The 23971-nt window shown below is 37.3% G+C and overlaps 1 protein-coding gene across 1 annotated transcript in view; it reads left to right on the plus strand.

Annotated features, from left to right (window-relative positions):
• The first annotated feature begins 434 nt into the window (after positions 1-434).
• The window catches only part of LOC110678343 (coiled-coil domain-containing protein 174-like), a 36146-nt gene continuing 12609 nt past the window's right edge, over positions 435-23971 (plus strand). The window contains exons 1-3 of the mRNA XM_021851097.1: positions 435-574; positions 636-1066; positions 1800-2089. Coding sequence (XP_021706789.1) covers positions 503-574; positions 636-1066; positions 1800-2089 — 793 coding nt within the window. The 5' untranslated portion in view covers positions 435-502. The remainder of the gene's footprint in view (positions 575-635; positions 1067-1799; positions 2090-23971) is intronic.

Below are 23971 nucleotides of genomic sequence, written 5' to 3' on the forward strand. Positions count from 1 at the left end.
AGTACGCAGTTGAGAAGAAATGTCAGTTCAAAGGGGGCTCTCTGTAGGAAATTTCTTGACCCATTAAATCAAGAAATTTCTTAACTTTTCTTGAGCGAAACAGCATACTTAGCTTAAGCATGGAAAGGTATAAAACATAATATTTCGGTGACTAATTTTAAAGTTTCTCAATGATTAAAATGGGATAAAGTTGGGAATATATTAAATCTCATACTAATTAGTATTTTCGCCTTTTTCCTCTTATAAGAGTGAAAGAGAGATGATGACAGGTGTCACACAACGATACAAACATTTTTACCAGTGAAGATGAATCGGCCACGGTTCTGAGAGCTGAATAGAAACTTGTTAACGTGTCAATCAATGGGTGAAAAACAAAATTTGTGTTTTGGTCGGCTGGATTTCACAAATTTTGTTCTGTTTTTGAAATCATATGTTTTTTGTTGATAAACACTTCTCCTTCAAGTTTGGATATTTTTGCGCACTGCAAACGTTATCACGGTTTATGCCGTATTTTTTTTCATCTGCATTCACGATGAATGATCCCAACAGAAAGATAGACATCGATAAATCATCGGTAAGTACCGATCCTGCCGGCCAAATTTCAATCGAGTAATGTTCCGCTCTCCCCCAAACAGCTACTCAGCCTTAAAGCGGAATTACTCCGCAAACAGGAGGAAGTGTCCAGGGCCAAGGCCTTCAACTCAATCGACGATTTTGTGCCAAAAAAGGTGCCCAAACCGGAGAAGCCACCGCCTTCGTCCCGGACGTCCACAAAGCACAAGGATGCCCAACAGATCGAGCTGGAAGATTCGGCCGAACTAACCCGGTCGAAAAAGATCCTGGAATCGAAGGCCAAGTACTACGACCGGATGGTTGCATCCGGTGGGGCGCTGAATAGCGACGAGAACTGTTTGGTGATGTTCAATTATAAAAAGCAGACCGACAAACCTGCGCCGAACCCGGAGGAGAGACAGTATAGTAGTTCGGATGAATCGGAATTGTCCTCCGGGGATGAAGAGATGGTCAGAAAACCTAGGTCAGATGTGGCACCCGCGGCTGGAGATTGGTAGGTATTTTTTTTACAGTAAATTAATCTACGATGGGATATACTTAAGCTTAAAAGGGGGCTCCGAAAAAAAAAATCAATGTTTGAAAAGTTGTGCTCAACCCTGGACTAGGGATGCCAGGGGATTTGATGGGATTCCTCAAACAATTACTCCCGAAACGCCTCTAGTCTAGAGGCTCTAGAAGTTTCTTCAAAACTTTTTCAAAAAATTTTAATGTTATTCATTTTTTAAATATTTTTTTAGATTCCTTCAGGAATTCCTAACCAAAATACCTTCGGAAATTCTAGAAAAGGGTGTGGCGAACTCGCCAAGAGCGAAAGGCCACCTAAATAAAGATAAATAATAATCATAATTCTAGCAAAGATTTATTATAGAACATTTCCTCAGCTTTCTAGAGAATTTCATTTTATTCCGCATGATTTGATCCTCCAGGGACTCTTCCAAAACTTTCTCAAGCAGGGAAGTTCATTAGGAAGTTGTCTATGTAGTTCTCTAGGACTCCTTCCTATTTATCATCAATATGTTCGTCCCTCTGAAATTCTTGTAACATTCGTGGAATTCTTAAAAGAATTCTTAGATGAATATCTGAAGAAGTTGATTTGTACCACAAAAAGCTACAAATAAATATTTTTCAATCTAGGCCTAGGGACTATGAGCAATATGACTTTTCGATCACTGATTTTTCCTGTATCACCTTAATGATTACGCTAATTTTTTATTTCCCCCCCAAAGGGTCGAATACACGGATTTCCTCGGCCGTAGCCGCAAGTGCAGGAGGAAAGATTTGGAAGAATGCTTGCGGCGGGACAAAGACATGGCACGAGATGCCAAGGGGAACGTTGATGACAAGGAGGAGGATAAGGACGAAGAAGAGGGAGAACTGATTGGGCCCGTTCCGTCGATGGCTATCACCGAGGACACGATCGGGGAACGGTTCCGTGAGATGCGCGAACAGTGGGCCAAACAGCAGGCGGAAAACTTGGACAAGGATTCGGTGCATTATCAGGATGTGCTGTTCGATGGTGAGTACCTTGAATTGTTTCTCCTGATATAGAATTTGAGTCTATTCCATCATCTACCCGAGTGGAGAGGATAGAGGAGGGAAATATGGGAGGCAATAAGAGTGGGGTTCCTTGAAGAAAGAAAATCGCATATGCGAAATGAGTACATTTAGCTTCATATCACAATGGGTTCAAAACAGGGCCCTAAAAAGGGCACTGCAAAACTATAGTTAATTATAATTAGCGTAACGAGAGCCTATACCTCTTTACCACGGCAGATTGAGAAAACATAATGTTCTGAAGATTCAGGTTTCTGAAATCAGTTTCACTTAATAAGTGTTAACCGAATAATCGGAATCGCAGCTACGCGAAACTGAACTGTTACATTTCAGATGATAAGTAGGGTAAATTGCCAATTGTTGAACGGTCAAAAATGCTCGCTAACTGTTGAACACGCCATAAGGAATACACGGACTGTTCAACAATAGACGAGGTTTTTAGCCCTTCAACATTAGGCGAATTGCCCTATTTTTATAATCTGATTCACAAATATAACATGCAAATGAGTCAGCACGCTGAATATTTGCCATGTGATTGTTGAATCAGCAGTGATAAGTCAACGCTTTGACCAAGGACATGCGAATTTTCTAAAAGGAAAGTGACAAGCAATTGTGGGATCATTCGAAGCTGGGGCAATTATATCCTAATTCACCAGAAGTGGAAACATTCAAATCACTTTTAATGCGCGGAGAGTATCCATGACATTTGATTACAATTTCGTGACATACAAACACCATTCCATTTTATTTTATTTTAAGTTCCGGATCCTAACCGGATTAGGGGGAACTTGGGGGTTTTCTTATCACTGCGTAAACACGACTTGTTTGTTTGAGGTGCAAAAACTGAAGAGAGCCTCTTCTTAGTGCTTGTTTATTGGAAATCGAGAGGGATTCGCGATAAGGGCCTATCTGACAAATCAATAACAATGAGAAAATAACCAATGAAATTTTCATGTGCACTTTTTAATCCCAATTGGAGAAAATATACTCCAACTTTAACTATTTCACTTTAATACACATTTCATAAAACCTAGTTCAAAATCCCCATCAATACCACACACATCTCCTTCAATTTTCCTAGCTATTTCGTAATAAAAAAATATTATAAAGTTTCGCCTTAAACGCACTCAAGAATGCCCAGTATCGCCCAATGTTATGAGCCTGTAATCGATATTATTTTCAGTGTCGCCTATTACTTTTGCGCCGTGTTTTCATTCTGGTTTCAATTAAGCCCGCCATGTACGCCTTGTTTATGTTTTATTTGCAGTGTCGCCGTTTACTCTCGCCGTGTTTTGATTTCGATTTCAGATGCGCCCATCACTTTGATAAACAAAAACACAGGGCGTAATCAATGAAGTGTGTGGTTTGGCCATGAGGTGAAGTTTCGTCTTCTACAAATTTGCGTTTTTTGAATAGTTAAATTATCGAAAGGGGAAAAGTTCAAGTGCAGTGAATAGACAATCAAGCTGCAATTTCACCGCTATAGTTTCCTAAATTGTGTACATTTTGTCAGTTTCGCCTAATTCGCGAATCTTTCTAGAAATATAAGTGCGACAGCAGTGTTGCCAGTTCCCGCTGACTATTTTATGGAATGCTAAATACACTCCCAAATTTTTATACACAAATATATCATTTCGATATACATCAGCTCTTCCTTCTTATAAAAGATTGAACAGTAATTCAACAACAATAGTAAACTTTAATATTATTCGAATTTACTTTTTACTTTAGACTTTCCTGGTTAATAACACAGGGTTTGACGGTGCCAAAGTAGAAGGTGCACCATAATAATATTCGTCTGTGAAACATATCACCTTCCCAATACTTTGGCACACCTCTAACAGTTCATGATTTTCATGAAACGGCTGCATTCAGGCAGAGGATCTGTTAATATGTTTTCGGCATATTATCAGGTCCTCTTCGAACGGATGGACCGCCAGGGCTCAGTAGTTACTTATAAACCAGTGCTGGTTGTTGATGTTTCAGTTCGTTTACACGAGCTGTAGCATCCTTTGTTCTAATGAGTAATGGTGATTAAGTTTCAAAAGCTACCCGAGGAGGAAAGAATAACTCGCAATAACTTTATGCATACCATATTTTTGTATCATACCATAATTAGGTATTTTCAGTTGTGAATCCCTAATTTGGTATTATAATGGTATTTGCAAAAAAATGTTAAAACAATTAAATACCGTAAAATGGGGGTGTTAAGGACTCGTGGGGTTTTAAGGGATTGAACTTCTCCATCAAGTTGACAAGTCACAAAAACGTCGAAAGTCGTTATATCAGTCATCTGAAATGCTTGATTTGTTCGGAAGAATGTGAGCTGCATTATGTGATAGGGGATGTCTATTGAAATAAAGTATTGTAAAGTCTAAGACATTGAAAACGATTCAAAACATTTTTGTTTGAATTTTATAGGCAAAATACATTTAATTACAAAAACTATGAAACAATATTAAGAAAAATATGTGACTAACTTAGAACATAAGTATATTTAAACTGAGATCACAAAACAGACAAAAACTTTGAAAATTTTATATAGATTTCGATTTTTAATTTTTCTTATGGAAAAAGTCGCCTTTTCAAAATAAGTGGGGTGTTAGAGGATTATCTTTTTTACTTATTCCAAGTGACAAAACTCATTTGATTTATGCCGTAATCAATTCCAATATACTTCTGGCTTGTTCCGTGAAGTAAACCAGCATTGTAAAGTTAAGGGGTTCTATTTTGTTTGTTACTGAATATAATCAAAAGTCTAATCTCGAAAAACGGTAAAAACTGGTATTTTTTCCAAAACTTGTTTGATCACACTGCTAAAATGTTTGGAATGTTTGAATTGATTCTTTCATATGGAAATGGTTTAGAAAGCCATTGATTTTTTAGTGGTAATCCTATGAAGTGGTAAACAATATTAATGTTTTGTCATTACACAGAGTCTATAAATAAACAGGCCGTTGCAGAATTCGCTCTCATTTGAGAAATGAAGCACGATCAAAGCAAGCAAAGAAAAACATCCCATCTGTTGCTGTCCACGATCGTCATTGTATCGCAAGGTGTAACAAGTCTGATAAATGGAAGCAGCGAGCGAGAGCTCCAACGAGAGAGCGATGATAAATCCATTTTTCTCGCTTGTTTACCGTTGGGGATAGGCGTTTTTCTTTACTGGCACGATAAACAATCCACGAACTTCCAATAACAACAGTGTCCCCCAGGCTTGGAGCATGTTTAGAGAGGTTTTATCATGCACTACTATCCCCCCAATCTGATCAAACTTGTAGCAGTATACGATAAACAGTCTTTTCATAATGATGCTGCACATTATGCACGTTATGATAGTTACAGAGAGCGATACGTGAGAGATTCTCTCATTTTCTCAGGATTCAATCCTGTAAATAAAGAGTTGCGCAAAGAGTGAACCAAATCTTCTTTTCGAACTGTCAAACCGTCTACCTATCGAACAGACCAGCAAAACAAATAGGGGCTATTTTCGAAGACAAAGGATAACAATCATTCAAAGAAGTCTCTCGCGCAACTCTCTGTATATAGAACTCTGTCATATCTGAGCTCTTTTTGAGAAACTTCGCGGCCTTCGGGCACTAAACGCATTGTGTTATAGAGTGAGAATTAGATTTCCGCTCCATACTGGAACATTTCTTCTTATTCAGTATTTTTCGACGCACACAGAAAGAAAAATCCATGTAAATTTCAGCGTAAAATCGTGCACATAAAGGTAATGCCAGATTTGTCGCAAATTTACATGACACATAATAACACAGAAAATTACATCAACATCATGTAAATTTATGCAATTGCACTATGGTCAGGAATCAGTTTTACGCGGAAAGATGCATTCTGAGCTTTAGTATGAAACATTAGACAAAAACGGTCTTCTACAAAGTTGTTTGTATTAGTTGAGGCCTTTGTTTGATGTTATTGAAAATTAGGGTGGACCACATTTTCATAGAAATGATTAAACTAACTTTCTTATTTGTAGAAATTATATTATACATGCTTCAGCAAAGTTCTAGACCATTCAATTTCAAGCAACTTTGCCCAAAAAAAGTTTTTTTGTATCTCTTGAATTGAACGATTTAGAGCTTTTTTCCTACGGTGACAATAGGGTGGTCCGAACAAAACTGGTTTTCTGGCTCTAGAGTTTTAATTCAAGTTTCTCATCAAAGTAGTCTATGAAACACTTTTAGAGCTTTAAAAAATGCGTAATTTGGTGAGTGAAGAAACTCGCTATCTCCTTCCGTTTAGGAGTTATTATTGTTTTTCTTCCAAAAACATGCCTACTTTGATTGTGGATTTCTCTGATTGGGGCAAAACATTAAACATATCTTTTGACGGCGTTCAAAAAGGACAAAAATAAAATTGTATGTTATATCAAAAAATTACAGATGTGTTATTTTTGTAACTCTAATAAAACCATCTTGAAAGTCAAAACCATTTTTAATTCACAAAAACTTTAATAACTTTTGAACTAAAATAGATATTAAACAATCTTTTTGCATGAAAATTTGCGTTTTGTTAAGTTCTAAAAGTCGTTTATAGACGACTTTGACGAGAAAATAATATTAAAAAAAACTAGAGTTAAGCAAACTTATTTTTGTTGGACCACCCTGCGATGATTAGGAAAAAATGCTCTAGATTGGTCAAATTTTTGAGCTACAGAAAAACTTTTTTTTGGCAAAGTTGATCAAATTTTAAGTTCTACCGCTTTGCCTAAGAGCAATAACCAGTATTTTTGCAAATAAAAAAAGTTGATTATATGATATGTGTAATATTGTGGACCACCCTAGTTTCAAATGACACAGTATGAAAGCTTACATTTTTAGAAACAATTTTGTAGAAGATCATTTTTGTCTAAAATTTCATTTTCATACTCAAAATGTAAAATAATAAAGAAAATACATATCATGAAAAATCTTTCAAAATAGTTTTTAGAGCCCTATCTTTTGTTATTTCAGATTTCTCGTCAAAAGCGGTCTATGAATGACTCTAAGAACTTAACAAAACGCAAATTTTCATGCAAAAATATTGATGATATCTATTTTAGTTTCAAAAGTTATTAAAAGTTTTTCTGCTTAAAAACCTTTGTTTTTCAAGGCATTTTTATAAGAGTTACAAAAATAACACATCTGTAATTTTTGATATAATATTACAATTTTCTTTTGTCTTTTGAACGCCGTCAAAAGATATTTTTTATGTTTGCCCCAATCAGAGATATCCACAATCAAAAGTAGGCATGTTTTTGAGAGAAAAACCACAATAACTCCTAAACGAAAGGAGATAGCGAGTTTCTTCACTCACCAAATTACGCATTTTTTAAAGCTCTAAAAGTGTTTCATAGACTACTTTTGATGAGAAATTTGAATTGAAAACTCTAGAGCCAGAAAACCAGTTTTGTTTCGGACCACCCTATGTCACTGCAGGAAAAAAAGCTCTAAATCGGTCAATTCAAGAGATACAAAAAAAACTTTTTTTGGCAAAGTTGCTTGAAATTGAATGGTCTACAACTTTGCTGAAGCATGTATAATATAATTTCTACAAATAAGAAAGTTAGTTAGACTTATTTCTATGAAAATGTGGGTCCCACCCTAATTTTCAAATAAACATCAAACAAAGGGCTTTACTAATACAAACAACTTTGTAAGAAGACCATTTTTGTCTAATGTTTCATTCTAAAGCTCAAAATGCCATCTTTCCGCGTAAAACTGATTCCTGGACCACTGTGAATTGTCGCGTAATCGGTTAGAGTCCATGCTAGATTACACGATGTTATAGGCAAAATTTTACATAATGTTATTGTAATTTTACACGATGTGACGTGTAAATTTGCGACATTTCTGGCATTCCTTTAAGTGCATGATTTCACGCTGAAATTTACATGAATTTTTCTTCCTGTGCATGCCACTGGGTGTTTGCATTTAAATACTTTGTTTAGTGTAGTGTTTTATTTTATAGGACAAATTGGCCATTTTCCCCTATTAAAACTTAAAAGCTTGTTGAAATCATCCGTCTATTATAGATTATTTATACAGTTGCTCTGCGTACCTTATTAGGATTCGTAAACTGCACATATATAAGTATGGATTCTGTTGCATTTAAATATAAACATCATTTCAAGGACAATTTTACGATGTATTAATAGTTTCCAAATAGGATTAATTAACTACGAAATATTCAGCCGTTAAAATAAACCGGTTTGAGTTTACAGGAGTTCCAAAGCTCGATACTGTTGATGTATTACCTGATTATGGTTGAACATAGCTTATGAAATTGAATGAAAGTATCAAAGTTATTGACCAAAAAAGATTATGCTTTTGCTGTTGGCAAAATATATCTGTTTTGTCTATGCTACTAGTTTTAATGATGGTTATTATTTTATGCAATCATTTCTCTGAATATAAAAACTATTGCCTAGTCTTAACACAATCATGATAAAAGTTTTCATAATGATAGAGAGTGCAGTATAGTTTATCAAAGTGATTTTTATTTTCTACTGTAACTTTTCTTGATTTTTCAATTATTTAAAACTTTTTCATGTAACAGATGGTAAAGGGTAACAAAAATGAATTATTATGAAAGTAGTTATGTAATTTTTCATAAAAATTGTAAGCTGTGAAAGTGAAGTGATATAATGGAAAAGTAGACATATATTGATGTGTATTACGAAGTTAATGAGTGATAATCGGTGATATTAGTGATAGTGTTAAAAAAGTGACAACAGCAAAAGTGTGGTAATTATGTGACAAGTTGACTTTGAATGAAATGAGGGGAATGAGGACCCTTTCAATAAAACTATTTTCGTTCTTCACTCCAACCACTTTAGTAGCATTTCAAGTCTTATCATAGTTTATACTAGTCTCGAATACAAGACTGCAAAAACTACGGCAAGGGTTGATTGCTGCTAGGGTACACAGTGACCATTTGAGCAACATTGCTTAGGAACGTCTGTGCGATGAATGTAATAGAGGCTTATAAAAGCAAATGTTGGGCAGGAGCTTGGGGCAGATTAAAAGTCCAGTGCTACCCCTATCGCTAACTGAAAAAAAATTTACTATGGAAAAGGTGAACCTTTCATGTTCAGTCCTCTAACTCCTCTCATAATAGTCTATGGAAAAGTGAAATAAACTCTTCGCGTGTGAAATCTTTCCAGCTACAACTTTGTCGAAGACCACGTTTTGCTTCGACATAAGAATAATTTGTTATTATTGATAACAAATCATACTGAAATGATCAAATGAATTCCCGCAAGAGCACCGCGAATAGTCGGTAAGGCATGCTGAATAACAATTTATCCTCTCGTCCAATCAAAATGTGGTCTTCGGCAAAGTTGTAGCTGATAGGATTTCAAATAAGAAGAGTTTGTTTGCTTTTCATAAAATGTTATGACGAAGAGATAGACACAAAAGGTTGGGCGTTTTCCATTTGAATCTCCATAGAAACTTTCAAATGGCGTGTGCAAGTCAAATTTCTTTCTGTGATGATGCTATTTACCATTATAAAAATTGTTTAAGCATTGGTGAACCGAAATTTTAAAATATGCATCACTCTAGTGGTCATTATATTGGCGAAGCCTGACTTGCAACATATCAATCTTCATGAATTTGCAAATCAAGTCTAAAGAACGGTTTAAACGGTTTAAAATCAGTGGTTCTCAACTTTTTCGGTGCTGCGACCCCCTTTGAAGCTTTATAAACGTCTCGCGGACCCTTAAAGATGAATTTTCTTGAAATCAAATGCAAGAATCCTGCTATGATCCTTTGGAAGAGTTTACTAATAATTGAGCCAGGAATGTAGATTTCTGACTACAGCATCTTTTCAAAGGTATGACAAGGGAACCTACACAAACAATGTTGACAAAATCAAATAATTGCAGGGCAAGTAGAATAAACCTCTTGGGAACCTTCATCTTTCGCGTTTAGGGGGCTGTCCATTTATTTACGTAAGATAATTTTTGGGATTTTTCAAACACCTCCTCCCCCACCTCCCTTCTAAGAATTTTAATATGAAAATAGAAATTAAATTGTATCACGCGTAAGAAATCTCAAACCCAATCCCCCCCATAAACCCATTAATTACGTTAGGGTTAATTATTAATGGATGATCGCTTAACATAACATTTTTCACCATCAGAAGGTTCTGAAACTCTGCAGTAAATCGCATTTATGTCCGGCATTAGAATAGAGAAAAGAAAAAACATGGAACAACAACGATTCACTATAAGCTGGTGAATTTTTCTCGGCCGAAACATTGCAATTAAAACGTTTCTTCAACGCATTTCAGCCCAAATATGAGCTCAGTAGCTTTCCGACTTTTCTTGCCGACGTGAAAACTGCAAAGATAATATACATACTTCAACATTCCAAATCCCACTAGCTTCTCAACAAAAGTATTCCCAGGAGTCATACCAAATGCTTAAGTTTAGGCCAGATAAAACTTTTTTTCCTGATTTATGAGATCTTGTCACACCCCTTGGTTTATATTTAAATTTCAGATGTATTTTGTTTTCCTTCTGAAATGTCAGATAGAAACAACCCCAGTGTTAAAAACTTGAGCCCCTGTTACGTTTTTGTCGGCTAAGTGAACGTTAAACTTGATCAAAAGTGACAAGGTTCAAATTTGAACCCATTTTTTTAAATTAAAGCTTAAATATAATATAGCTATTATCTTCGCGAGAAAATTTGCCAAAATAATAAGGAATTTGCAAAATTTGCAACTTACCCGGCTTACATTTATTATGTAATGCTAAAATTGGAAATTTATGACCATCGTCCGTAACGCTTTTTGTATGAAATATTTCAATTTTTTGTATGAGCCATAACGCTTGAGTTTACTCCCCTCTCCCCCTAGAGAGTTACGTAATTTGTGGACGGCGTCAACTATATTAGGAAAAGATTTCTTATATCAAGAGAAACGACACTTATTTTCAATGGCTTCACGGACCCCCTGAGAGCTCGTCACGGCCCCCTAGGGGTCCGCGGACCACCGGTTGAGAAACCCTGGTTTAAATGGTTTAAACGTATTTGGATGACTTGAACACATGCCGGATTGTTCCGGATACCCGGATTCCTGGGGTAAATGGCCACTAAATTGGTGGTTTCGAAACATATCTGTCGACTGTCGACATATCAAACTTTATAAATTCCCAGATTAAGGCTAAAAAAGTTGGTTGGTTCAAACGGTTTTGGATGACTTGATCACTTACCAAGTCGTTTTGGATACTCTGTTCCTCAGGGAAAGTGGCCATAGTATTAGCGGTTTTGAGATCATTCTTGCGACATAACAAACTTCATGAATTTGCAAATCATTTCTGAAGAAGAATAATTCAAGAGATTTTGGATGACCTAAACCGATGAAAATGGCGAATATATTGGCGGATCTTAAACATAGTAGTCAAACATCATGATTTTACCAACCAAATCTAAAAAAATATTATATTGTGCTATTTGTGTCGTGAATTCTGATTTAAATATTTAGTCCGCAAAACAATTTTCAAATCGCAGATGAATTTCTGCCAAGCCTGCAGCTGGAAGAATCGATATAGCAATTTACCACCTTTGCTAAATCTTGTAAACACTTTAACTTACTCATCAACATTTTTCTTCACCAACTCATACATTTTCTTATTATCCCACATACAGAAAATTTTGGTTTCCATCCCAAACTATAAAATTATTATTTTTTTTCACTTCTCCACATGTGGCTCCATTTGACACATGTCAATTGAGCCTTCATTAAGTGCCTTAACATAGTCTAGAAGATTAAATCTATATATAAGAATGGTCACCTGCTGTAGGTGTATACTCACCACATAATTGTTCACTACTATCAGTGGGACTGTTATGCGTAGAAATTCATCAAAAAACCCGTATTTTTAAGCTTAACAGTCTCACTTTGAATTTCGTAGCAAAATTAACTTTTTCCCGTAATACAAACTCTTGGCTCTAATGAACACGCTTTCTTTATGCGATTACAAAGATTTTATTTAAATTTATCACAAACCAGGTCAACCAATGGTGAACAAGGGCAAGACAAGGGATAAATTTGATAAAATCTTTAAATGCGTTTTCTCTGTTGCATACAGTATGGCCCATAAAAAATGCTAAAATCGTCATATCATGTTTTATGGTAGTTTTCATAATAAAAGTGTTAACGAAACATACATTTTATTCATTATTTGTATTGTTTAATCTATTCAAACTCAGGTTTACGCTTTGAACATGATTTTTATCTGTTACTTTCATCTTACTAGAGAGGAGTTGGAAACATACCTTCAAATTTTATCATGCAGTCATCAAGTTCAATATCTTTGTGATGAAAGCTTCCAAAACATCAACGATGGGGTGAGGACCTTCACAGGCTTTGTCTCCAGCATTCGCCGATATCATAAATAGAATGGATTCATACCTGGATCATTTTAGACATAAACATATTTTCGAAACAAAAACTGCTCATTTTGGAGAGCCGTGGATGAACCTTCGTATAAGTGTGATAAGCGGCTCTGTTTTGCTCAAAACTTATGAGCTAGTATTGATATAAGTTGTCTCTAACCGAAGGAACATTTTTTCCTCAAAAAAGTGTTATACACCTCTGTGTTTATTTTTTATTAAACTTTAACAAAAAATGAAGGCATATCAAACCCATAAGACGCAAATGCCTCAAAATAAGACCCTGGCAATATATTTTATTGTGACCATGGAAAACACGTTCTCCAAGAACTCCTTCATCCTCTGATACCATACAAACTAATATTTTCAACAATAAAGTGTGATTTTCGAAGGTGGAAAGTTTATTACCACAATCAGACGCTGATATAGCTTTGAGCGTACAAAACCTTTAAACTTTTTTTTATTTATTACATTATTTTGGAAAGTAAGAAAATTATGGCAAAAATTACCCTAGATAGTGAAGTTATGCACGAATATACTACATTAATGAGACATTACATTCACTCACAAAAACAACGAAAATAACGCTTGTGGATGCTAAATTCACGTTCAAACAATTTTCGTGTTTTTTATGGGCCATACTGTATTTTGGAACATGGGACAATTATGCGTATAACGGCAGCATAATCAAAAGAAAATCGATGGTAATGATTATATACGAAACATTAGAAAATTAAACCGAATTTCAAAAGAAGGAATAATCATTGTCAAAAATATGAATGACGAATAAGTTATAACCCCTCTACCTGCAGCTTCATAATTTACCGCAATAAAACCTTGATTACTTTTTTATTTCTCAATATTTTTGCATCATTATTTTACAAGTTCTTAAAAAAACTCTTCTTGTTTTAGAATCTGTTTATTAGCCATGATTTGTATGATTTTTTCAGAGTAGGTCATTATCATCTAGCTTTGTATAGCCCACATTTTATTTCTTTGATTAATTGACGTAAAACAAAATGGCCGCCAAAGACAAATTATATGAAGACGACGGATATTGACATAGATTCTTAAACTAGGAGAGTTTTTTAAGAACTTGTGGAAAAATGATGCAAAAATATCGAGAAAAAGTAACTTGAAAATACCTTCTCAATTTTGTTTTTTCATTCTTATGAGCATGATAATTTTTTCTCAGAATGCATATCCTCAATTGTTTACATAATAATAAACACTTTTTAATATGGCTCCCACTAATCTGCACATCGTTCGAATTGAAAATGGTTTTAACGTCATTCTACTCATGGAACCGAATTGGTAAAGCAGGCCTGCCCAACTTTTTCAAACCGCGGGCATAAACGCAGAAACAATTTTGTGTGGCGGGCCACCTTTTTATATGCATAAATATTCGCATGACAAATGACAAAAAGTCAGTAAATGAATCTCAGAAGTCTGACAAAAGTCAGGGAATGTAACAAATTTATTTGAGAGAAATCGAAACACAGATAATTACTGCAAAGCTTCCTGCTGTGTAAGCTCAACATTCCCATTATTACGGTACTACGATTCATTTTAGGTTTCTTATTCAGGAGTGTATAACAGGACAAGGACATTTAGATTTAAGGAAAATTGTCGTTCTCGTTTGATTTTGCATGGAATTTTATGGAACAAATAGCGTAATTTAGGTAAATTTCAGAAAGTATATAGGGAAAGCGTACCAGTTATGGTAATAATGATTCCCTATTTGGCAATATGTGAAATTTCGAAAACATTCATACTTTAAATAGCTTTGAATGTTTTAACATCAAGATATATCTGATTTCTTACTAGAGATGGGTGACTCACTCACGAATCGTTCATAAGAGTCGACTCTCTAAAATGAGTGAACGAATCACGATTCTTTTCAAAGAGTCACGATTCACTAGCACTTCATTTTTTAAATAGAAGAAAATTTTGCTTAAAAAAATTACCAGGAATCTTGCTTTTGAGTTGGATTCATCTTAGTTAAGTACCCCGGACATGTATGAATTGTTGATGTAGCTTTATGAAGAATGATCTCATTTTAAAATGATTACACATTTTGTTTCATATGCGATATCCTTGATTTTGATAAGATTTTGCTAAATGAGTCACTGAATCGACCAAAAGAGTCGATTCACTTTTGTGAGTGAATCACCTACGATTCACTCCCACAATTAGTCCATTTTGCCCATCTCTATTTCTTACTACTAAAACATACAAAACAGTTCAACATTTGGAAACATTCAAATTATCTGTATGGCAATATAGGGAACGGGTACACCTACCATATCAACTTGATTATTTCAGTAGTTAATCCTTGACACACTAGTTCAGTAATAGGCTTACCGCAATGTTAGAAATGATAACCTTATGCGTGTACTATTAGTTTTGTAAATTTGCAGTTTAACGTACCGATATTCCAATCAATTCTATTGTAAGTTACAATTCTATTTGCACTATACTATACTATGGCGAAACCCGGTGCATGTACCCTATCGATAATTACCTATATCCCCAATCGCTAAATCTGCAAACCATTCCTCCAAACTGCTATGCAAACTAAAAATATGTTTGAACGAACGCAGATCCGTTTGGAAACGTGAAAAGCTTGCAACAAATCATAACGCCATGCGAAGAATTCACCATTGTCACGCATGTAGGTACAGAAACCTATCTCAAATTGCCGAACACGATCCCTAGAGGTCGTTGCAGCTGGCACATCACTCTGTGGACTGTATTGTCTACTATAGCAAACGACAAGCCATCGGATCCGCACCCAGGAGGAACAATTGTACGTGATAGGCAAGTCTGGTTAATTTCCGTTCCACATGTCAGACCACCCCGCACCGATGCCTTCGAAAATTATCCTAAAACAATTATTCTCAGGTCGGGAGCTGCATTGCCCTGATAAAAAATATTCTAAAAATACAATAGGTATTATTGTAACAATGTCATACTTTCCAGCAGATCTACCATAAGAACTAAATGTATTTTCTGCGTTTTGTACCTTTGAATCAATTGTAAAATAATATTTTACATTTTTGAATTTATTTTAGTATCATTCCAAACATTACATTCATGTCTTATATCTAGGTGTTCTGTGTTTAGCAACACTATCATCCTAATTTGATATAACAAAATTAAGCTTTTATTTACATTTTGTTAACAACATTTCATTTACCATAGCAGTTACGATTTTTTACAGGTGAATTGATTTCATCTGCTCATTAGAGAAAAAAAAAACGCTTTCAATTTACTTCACCTAACTTAACCTAACTTAACCTAAATATATAACGCATTAATCGTGGCAATAGAAGATTGTAACGATTTTTTTCTAAAATTATTAATTATACCATAGGTTGTATGGTGTTTCTATAAGTTCAACTGTTGAATTAATTGTACATTTTCTACTGGGGTGATCCCGGTTTGGGGAGGCTCGTCTCGTCGTTTGTTGACCGGGGCGCTTACGATTCCTGCACCGTTGAATAATACATTCCCACTCATCGTCGGTTGTCAATGGGGTTGTTTCGAGCCGAGATTATGCTGGCTTATGCCGTTCGTTGCAGAGTAATTATTCATAAACGTCGGAATCATGTCTGCACGCGGTGGAGTGTGTAGTAACATTCGTCATTTATCTCTCGATTGCAGTATTGTGTCTTTATGCTTTGGGGCGCACGATGTAGTCACTACGTTAACACCGGGTTCGATAAGGACGATAAAAGCCATGTAGATTGAAGTGAAAATCGAACCCACACTTTAGTGCATGATAGTTATTCCATACTTTATCTCATGATAAAAGGGTACTTCGTCGAGGTATTCATTAAAAAAAATGCAATATTCAGAAATCCCAGTCGAGAATTCCTTCAGGTATTTCTTCACGAACACTTTAAAAAAATCCTTGTAATGTGTGCAGGACATTTTTAAAAAATTCTTCATTATTTTTTCTAGGAGTTTCTCCGAAGATTCCTCCAAAAAAATCATTAGGGATTTGATTATTGTTGACTTAACGAATCTTCTGAAGGATTCCTCGAGCAATTGTATCTGAAAATCCTCCGGGAATTCCATCAAGAATTTCAATTGGTTTATGTCCGGGAACTTTCAAGAAATTATCTTCAAGGAATTCTCCAAGATTGGTTTGGATTGTTCAAGTGTTTTTTTTTTTCGCAGATATATACTTCCCCTAATCGCATAAATATCCCATGTAGGAAATTCCATAGAATATGGGACAATTATCTAAATAAATATGGGCAGTATACTACCTGCCAACAAATTTCCCAGAGTTCTCTTCCAAAACTTTTCCATACAATCTTCTAGCAGTTCGTTAAAAAAATCCTAAACATTTTTCCAAGAATTGAGTAGGATTTTTTCGAAACCCCGGATAAAAGTCCTGAAATTTCCTTAGATTTTTCCGGAGTTTTCGCAAGAATTTCTCCAAGGGTTAATATGAAAATTTTAAGAAGTCTTCTAGGGATAACTCCAATTGTTCCTCTAGGAATTCTTCCAAATGTGTCTTAAATAAATCAATGCAGAATTTATTTTGGAATTCTTCTAGGAATCACTCCAGCAACTCTGATAAAAAAGAAATCCAGGAATTTCTCAAGGGTTTCTTCCAAAGATTTCTTTAGAAATACTTTCACAGACCTCTTTGGAAATCTCCTGGAATATTTGTATCAGCGTTGACATCAATGTTTGATTCATTTTAAGGATTTTATAGGGAAAGAAATCTTCAAAGGGTTACTTTAGAAATTCTAGGAAGTTCGAAAAACCATTTTGATTCCTCAAAGAAACCTGGAAAATATTTGGCAAGAGATTTGTGTCGAATTCCAGTTATTTTATTGCAATATTTTTTTTTGGTATTTCCTTCCTCCTAAAATTTAACTCGTTTTTTTTTCAAGTATGCCTGTAAGAGCTTCTTTAGGTTTTTTATTTTCAGCTTACGCCACATCCGCCAGAAATCCTTGAGTAGTATCAAGTATTGATCACAATAGTTTCCCAGAGATTTCTTCTGAAAAATTCTGAAACTATTCGAGAATGTTTCGAGAAATCTCTCTGGAGTTTCTGAAACAATCCCTCTGGGATTCTTCCGAAAATTCATCGGAGAGTTTTCCTGATTTCTTTTTAACATCTTACTTCAGGGATCCCTTAGGAAATTTTTCAGAAAGCCCTCTGGGGTTCTTGAAGAAATTCCTCATGTATTCTCCCGTATATCCCTCTGAGATTTTTGGGATGTTTTCTGGGACTCTTCTAAGATTTGCTGTGGAATATTTACGGGAATTCGTTTTGGGATTCTGCCGGATATCTCTTCCGAATTCTTCCAAAAATCCTTTTGGGCTTATTTCGACAATCTTACAGCAATTCTTCCGGATATTTTCGAGAATTCTTTTCGAATGATTTCTGGAAGATTCACAGCTAGTTTTACCGGAAAAATTTCGGATTTTCGAAAGAATCCAAGAGGCGTTTCCAGAAAAATTTTGGAGAAGTCAGATAATCTCAAAATAATTTCTGAAAGAGTCCCAGGAGATGAATCCTTAAATGATATCCGGAAAAATACAAGAACTGTTACCCGAGGTTTCTCTAGAAGAATCCCAGTAATATTTCAGAAAGAACCTCGGAGAAATTTCCGTGAAAAACTTTGATGTATTTCTTGAAGAATTCCAGGAGGATTTCCGGAACGATTCCCGATGAATTTCCGGGAGAATCCTAATGAGATTTGTGGAAGTATCTCAACGAGATTTCCGGAAGATTTCGAAAGGGCCACAAAGCGATGTCCGGAAGCACTCAGAGGGTTTCCAGCAGCAACCATGTAGTAGATCCAGAAGAATCTCAGGAGGATTTTCGAAAGATCATCGAAAAAATAACCTGGAGGATTGTAGCAAGATTTCTGGGACGCACATCTCACAGAGATTACCGGACAAATCCCAGAGGGTTGTCCGTAAGAATCCTTTAAAAAAACATTCCGAACAATTTCAACATAATTCCAGAACTTCTCTTACGGAGACGAACCAACTAACGGCTGAAAGTCTCGATAATAAAGATAATAAAAATAATAATAGAGAATAATCCGAGAAGAATTCGTAAGAATTGCAGAAGCATTTCCTTGAAAAATCTCCGAGGTTTTGTGGAAGCTTCCCCACAAGGATTTCTCGAAAAATACCGGAACAATTTTCGGAAGATTCCTCGAAAGACACCTTGAAGAATTCCAACAGGATTTTCGCAAAAATTCAGAGGAAAAATCCTAGAAGGATATCCAGCCCAAAGGACTCTCAAAACTAATTCTGGAAGATTTTCGTGAGTATCCCAGAAGGATTGCTTGAAGAATTCTCGAGAAATATCGGGAAGTAATTCCAAAAGAATTTCATAAAGGATCTTTAGAAGCATTTTCGGAAGAACCCTAGAGACATTTTCGTAAGAACCTCAGGGATATTTCCGGAGAAAAATATTAGAACATTTTCCAAAGAATCGTAGTTATTCGGAGAAAGGATTTTACATCAACAATTTCTGAAAGAAGAATAATAAAGGGTTTTTTCCTGGGAGGAGACACCGATACTACACACGAATATGACAACAAAGTTATTTCGAACTGCAAGAAAACTCCAGCTTGTCACAACAATCAAGGCAGACTTGATCAAAATCGCTAGTTTTCTTTTGTTGTGTTCTTCGATCGTTCTGGACAAACATGGAAAAGGGCCAAAGTTTTCTATGCATTTAAGGTGACACAGTTTGGAATCAACTTCTAAGATTGCACTGAAACTTCCAAAGGCACAAATCTCGCGAAGAAAGCATCCAACAACAGTGGAACTTTTTATTTTGGCTTTATGCACAAGCAGAAAGCTTAAAATAAGAAGATCAGAAACGTTTGCAAACTATTTCTCCAGTTTTTGTGCCTTTTTGAAAACGTGAGTAAGGGGCACAAGTCGGCATTTGGGACGGCCATCTTTGGATTCCGAGATGTTCACCTTAATTTTCGTTTTTTAGCATAGCAGTAGCATAGCATAGACTGACTGTACATGTCAATGGTTGCTACTTCCGTGATTGATCGGAACTGGTAAGAATTGCACTACGATCCAATGAATAAGGGATGGGATTTCCGCTTACTCTCGAAGTGCAATTTAGCAAGATCTAATATTATTGATCAATAACAGCGCCGGCCAAGTCCTTACAGTCAGTTGGATGGGAAGGAATGTTAGGGTGTAATGATTGTTGCTTTAGAGACCGAGAATACCTCTGCATCTCCACAATCACCACGGGGAAGGGTGTTTATTAGTGAGGGAGGAAAAGATCTGGGAGTTACCTCTGGTCGGTGGATGGCCGATCCGTATGGACAAGGGGGAAATATACGGAGCTTATATTTAAAGCTAGTTGTGTATTTTGTCTCGAGAAGTTTTTTGGTAGAAGCCTTTTAAAAAATAGGTCAACATCCTATAATGTCGAACAATTCAAAAGACGTTTTTATTATGTCCGAAAACTGAAAATTACATGTATATATTTTAAATTATATGAAACAGGAATAATGCCGACACTTGTAGTGACGAACCATACATAAGTTTGTGTTTGAAAATGACATATGAGTATTACTGTGCATTTTGTCTCGATATCGGTAAGAAGTTTAAAAAATACGTCAACATTTACAATGTCGAACAATTCAAAAAGATAATTTTTAATAATGTCAAAAAGAGAAAAATATATGTATATTGAAATTGTATAAGAAAATAGCATAATGCCGACACTTATAGTGACGAACCATACAAAGTTTGTTTTAATATTACATAAGTTACGCTTTCAAGAAAAAATGTGTTATCATAAGCATGAAACGAACTCACCAGTTGGTAACCATTCTCGACTGAACACAAAACTGACATTGACAGCAAAACTTCTTGGCGTTCACGAAAACAAACCGTCTTGCCTTGGGCCTTCCCAAATACCTACCCAGCAAGACGCTCCAAAACAGGGAAAAAAAAACTCCGGCGACGAAAAACACGCGCGAAAACCGTGAGCAAAATCTATCGACGACGCAAAACCGAACTGTCCTGCTTGGGCATCACGAAGCACTACCCAGCAAGAACGCTCCCAAACAGGAAAAAAAAATTCTCCGGCGACGAAAACGCGCGAAAATTGTGAGCAAAATCTAACGGACGACGCAAAACCGAACTGTCCTGCTTGGGCCTCACGAAGCACTACACCAGCAAGACGCCTCCAAAACAGGGAAAAAAATATATTCTCCGGCGACGAAAACGCGCGAAATCGTGAGCAAAATATATCGGACGACGCAAAACCGAACTGTCCTGCTTGGGCTCACGAAGCACTCTGTTTTCACCTTAATTTTCGTTTTTATTTGAAAAGTAAAATGATGCGTATTTGAGTATTTTATATTCAATCAGAATAAAAGTGCTATTGTGACTTTAACCCTTACTTACCAGTCAGGCTAAAGCCTGGGTGGCCTCTGCTGTACGTAGGAGACGTCTCCATTCGACTCGGTCCATGGCTGCCCGTCGCCAGCCACGCATTCTGCGAAGGGTCCGCAGATCGTCCTCAACTTGATCGACCCATCTTGCTCGCTGCGCACTACGTCGTATTGTGCCGGTCGGATTGTTTTTGAGAACCATTTTCACCGGCTTGGTATCCGACATTCTGGTGACATGTCCGGCCCACCGCAGCCTCCCAATTTTTGCGAGGTGGACAATGGTTGGTTCTCTCAGCAGCTGGTGCAATTCATGGTTCATACCGCCTTCTCCACGTTCCGTCTTCCATCTGCACTCCCGCCGTAGATGCGTCCGCAACACCTTCCGTTTCGAAACACCCAGGGCGCGTTGATCCTCTGCACATAGGGTCCATGTTTCGTGCCCCATAGAGGAAGTACCGGTCTAATCAGCGTCTTGTAGAATGGTCAACTTCGTGCGATGGCGAACTTTGCTCGATCGGAGCGTTCTGTGGAGTCCAAAGTAGGTACGATTTTCCAGCAACGATCGTCTCTGGGATTTCTCTGCTGGTGTCGTTGTCGGCGGTCACAGTGAGCCCAAGTACAACGAATTCTTCGACAACTTCGATTTCATCACCGTCAATATTGAACTCGAGGTGGGGGGCGTGCCGTGTCTTCTCTTTGAGCCCCTCGCTATCATGTACTTCGTCTTTGAACATTGATGTTCAGTCCGATTCGCCTAGCTTCAGCCCTTAGTCGGATGTACGTGTCCGTCCATCGTCTCAAAGTTGCGTGCAACAATTATCAATGTCGTCGGCGAAACCAAGTAACTGACGGACTTTCTGAAAATCGTGTCACTCGTGTCCTATCCCCGCTCTTCTTATCACACCCTCTAAAGCAATGTTGAACAGCAAACACGGAAGGCCAATCACCTTGCCGTAACCCCTCTGCGAGATTCGAAGGGACTCGAGAGTGTCCCTGATACTCGGACTACGCACATCACTCGCTCCATTCGTCGCCTTGATCAATCTTAATCAGTTTGTCCGGGGAAACCGTAATTCGTGCATAATCTGCCATAGCTGTTCTCGATCGATTGTATCATAGGCCGATTTTAAAATCGATGAATAAATGATGTGTGGGGTAACATTGTATTCGCGGCATTTATTTTTTTTTATTTTTTTTATTTATTTCATAATTCATCGAACAAAAATTCTACATGAATATTCTTTAATTTTAACATTAAACATCATAAATTTCTAGAATATAAACGTTTACGGAAGACATCAATACTCATATTAAAATCAAACAGGTCATACACACAGTTAAAAACTTCGCACATTCTTCGAATTGGCTCATGCTGAGCGCAGTCAGTTCGTTGGAAATCCAGCCTAAGAAAATTTCGAGTACGTAGGGGTCTGGGTACTACAATTCAAATTGATTCTGGATAGAATAAAAGGAGCATCAATGTTCGCGGTAATGATTTTTCCAGCGAAAACGGCTATCATCATCTTTCTCCGTTTTTCAAGTGTGTCCAGTTCCAACAAGCGGCATCGGGTTCTCATATGGAGGAAGCTCATCAGGGTTGCTCCATGGAAGAAACCGCAATGCGTACCGGATAAATTTAGCCTGTATTGACTGGATTCGCTTTATCCAGACGTCGTGGTACGGACTCCACACAGTTGAAGCGGTTTCAAGTGTTGAACGTACCAAAGAACAGTAGAGAGCCTTTAAACAATGTGGATCGGTGAACTCCTTAGACAGACGAAAGATAAATCCTAAGCTCCTGTTGGCTTTAGCAATAATGTACGAGTAGTGTTCTCTGAATGTAAGCTGACTATCAAGAATCACCCCGAGGTCTCTAAAGCTTGCAACTCTTTCAAATCGCATTTCCTCTGATTGTGTAAGGCCATATCAAAAGATTCCTACATCGTGAGAATGATATCACAGCACATTTTCCAACGCTTATGCACATAAAGTTGGCCTCGCACCACTGGGAAAACAAATCTAAGAGTCTCTGTAGTTGCCTACAGTCTGCAACACCTGGCGGATGGCGAATATCTGGTCCGTTGTTGCTCGTTCGCCCATAAATCCTGCCTGATATTGTCCAACGAATTCTCTAGCAATTGGTGATAGACGGCGGCATAGAATTTTGGGAGAGTACCTTGTAGGTGGCGCTCAAAATTGTGATCGCACGATAATTGGCGCAATCCAACTTGTCGCCCTTTTTGTAGATGGGACACACGACACCTTCCATCCACTCCTCCGGCAATACTTCCTCCTCCCAAATCTTGGAAATAACCAGTGCAGCGCTCTTGCCAGTGCATCACCACCGTATTCTAGCAACTCGCTCGGAAGTTGGTCCACTCCAGCGGCTTTGTTGTTTTTCAACCGTCTAATCTCCGTTTCTACCTCTTGGAGATCTGGAGGCGGAAGTCTTTCGTCGTCCGCGCGTGCTCCCAAAGTTATTTCCGTGCCACCTCCGCTACTGGCCACATCACCATTAAGGTGCTCGTCGTAGTGCTGCCGCCACCTTTCGACCACCTCACGTTCGTTCGTGAGAAGATTTCCGTCACAGTCTCTGCACATGTCGGCTTGTGGCACAAAGCCTTTGCGCGAACGGTTAAGCTTCTCGTAGAACTTCCGTGTGTCTTTAGCGCGGAACAGCTCTTCCATCGCTTCGCGATCTCGTTCTTCTTGATGGCGCTTTTTTCTTCGGAAGATCGAGTTTTGTCTGTTCCGCGCCTGTTTATACCGTGCCTCGTTCGCTCTCGTGCGGTGTTGCAGCATTCTCGCCCATGCTGCATTCTTCTCATTCTTCAACTGCTCCCATTCGCCGTCGTACCAGTCGTTTCTCTGATTCGGGGCCACTAGGTCCAGCGACCTGTTGCGGTGCTACCTATGTCTTATGTGCCTCCAGCCATCTTCAAGAGTGGTGGCGCCAAGCTGCTCTTCCGTTGGTAGGGCCACTTCCAACTGCTGCGCGTATTCATGGGCTACTTCTGAGTCCCGT

Source organism: Aedes aegypti, chromosome 3, assembly GCF_002204515.2.
Source record: "Aedes aegypti strain LVP_AGWG chromosome 3, AaegL5.0 Primary Assembly, whole genome shotgun sequence".
Lineage (NCBI taxonomy): Eukaryota > Metazoa > Arthropoda > Insecta > Diptera > Culicidae > Aedes > Aedes aegypti.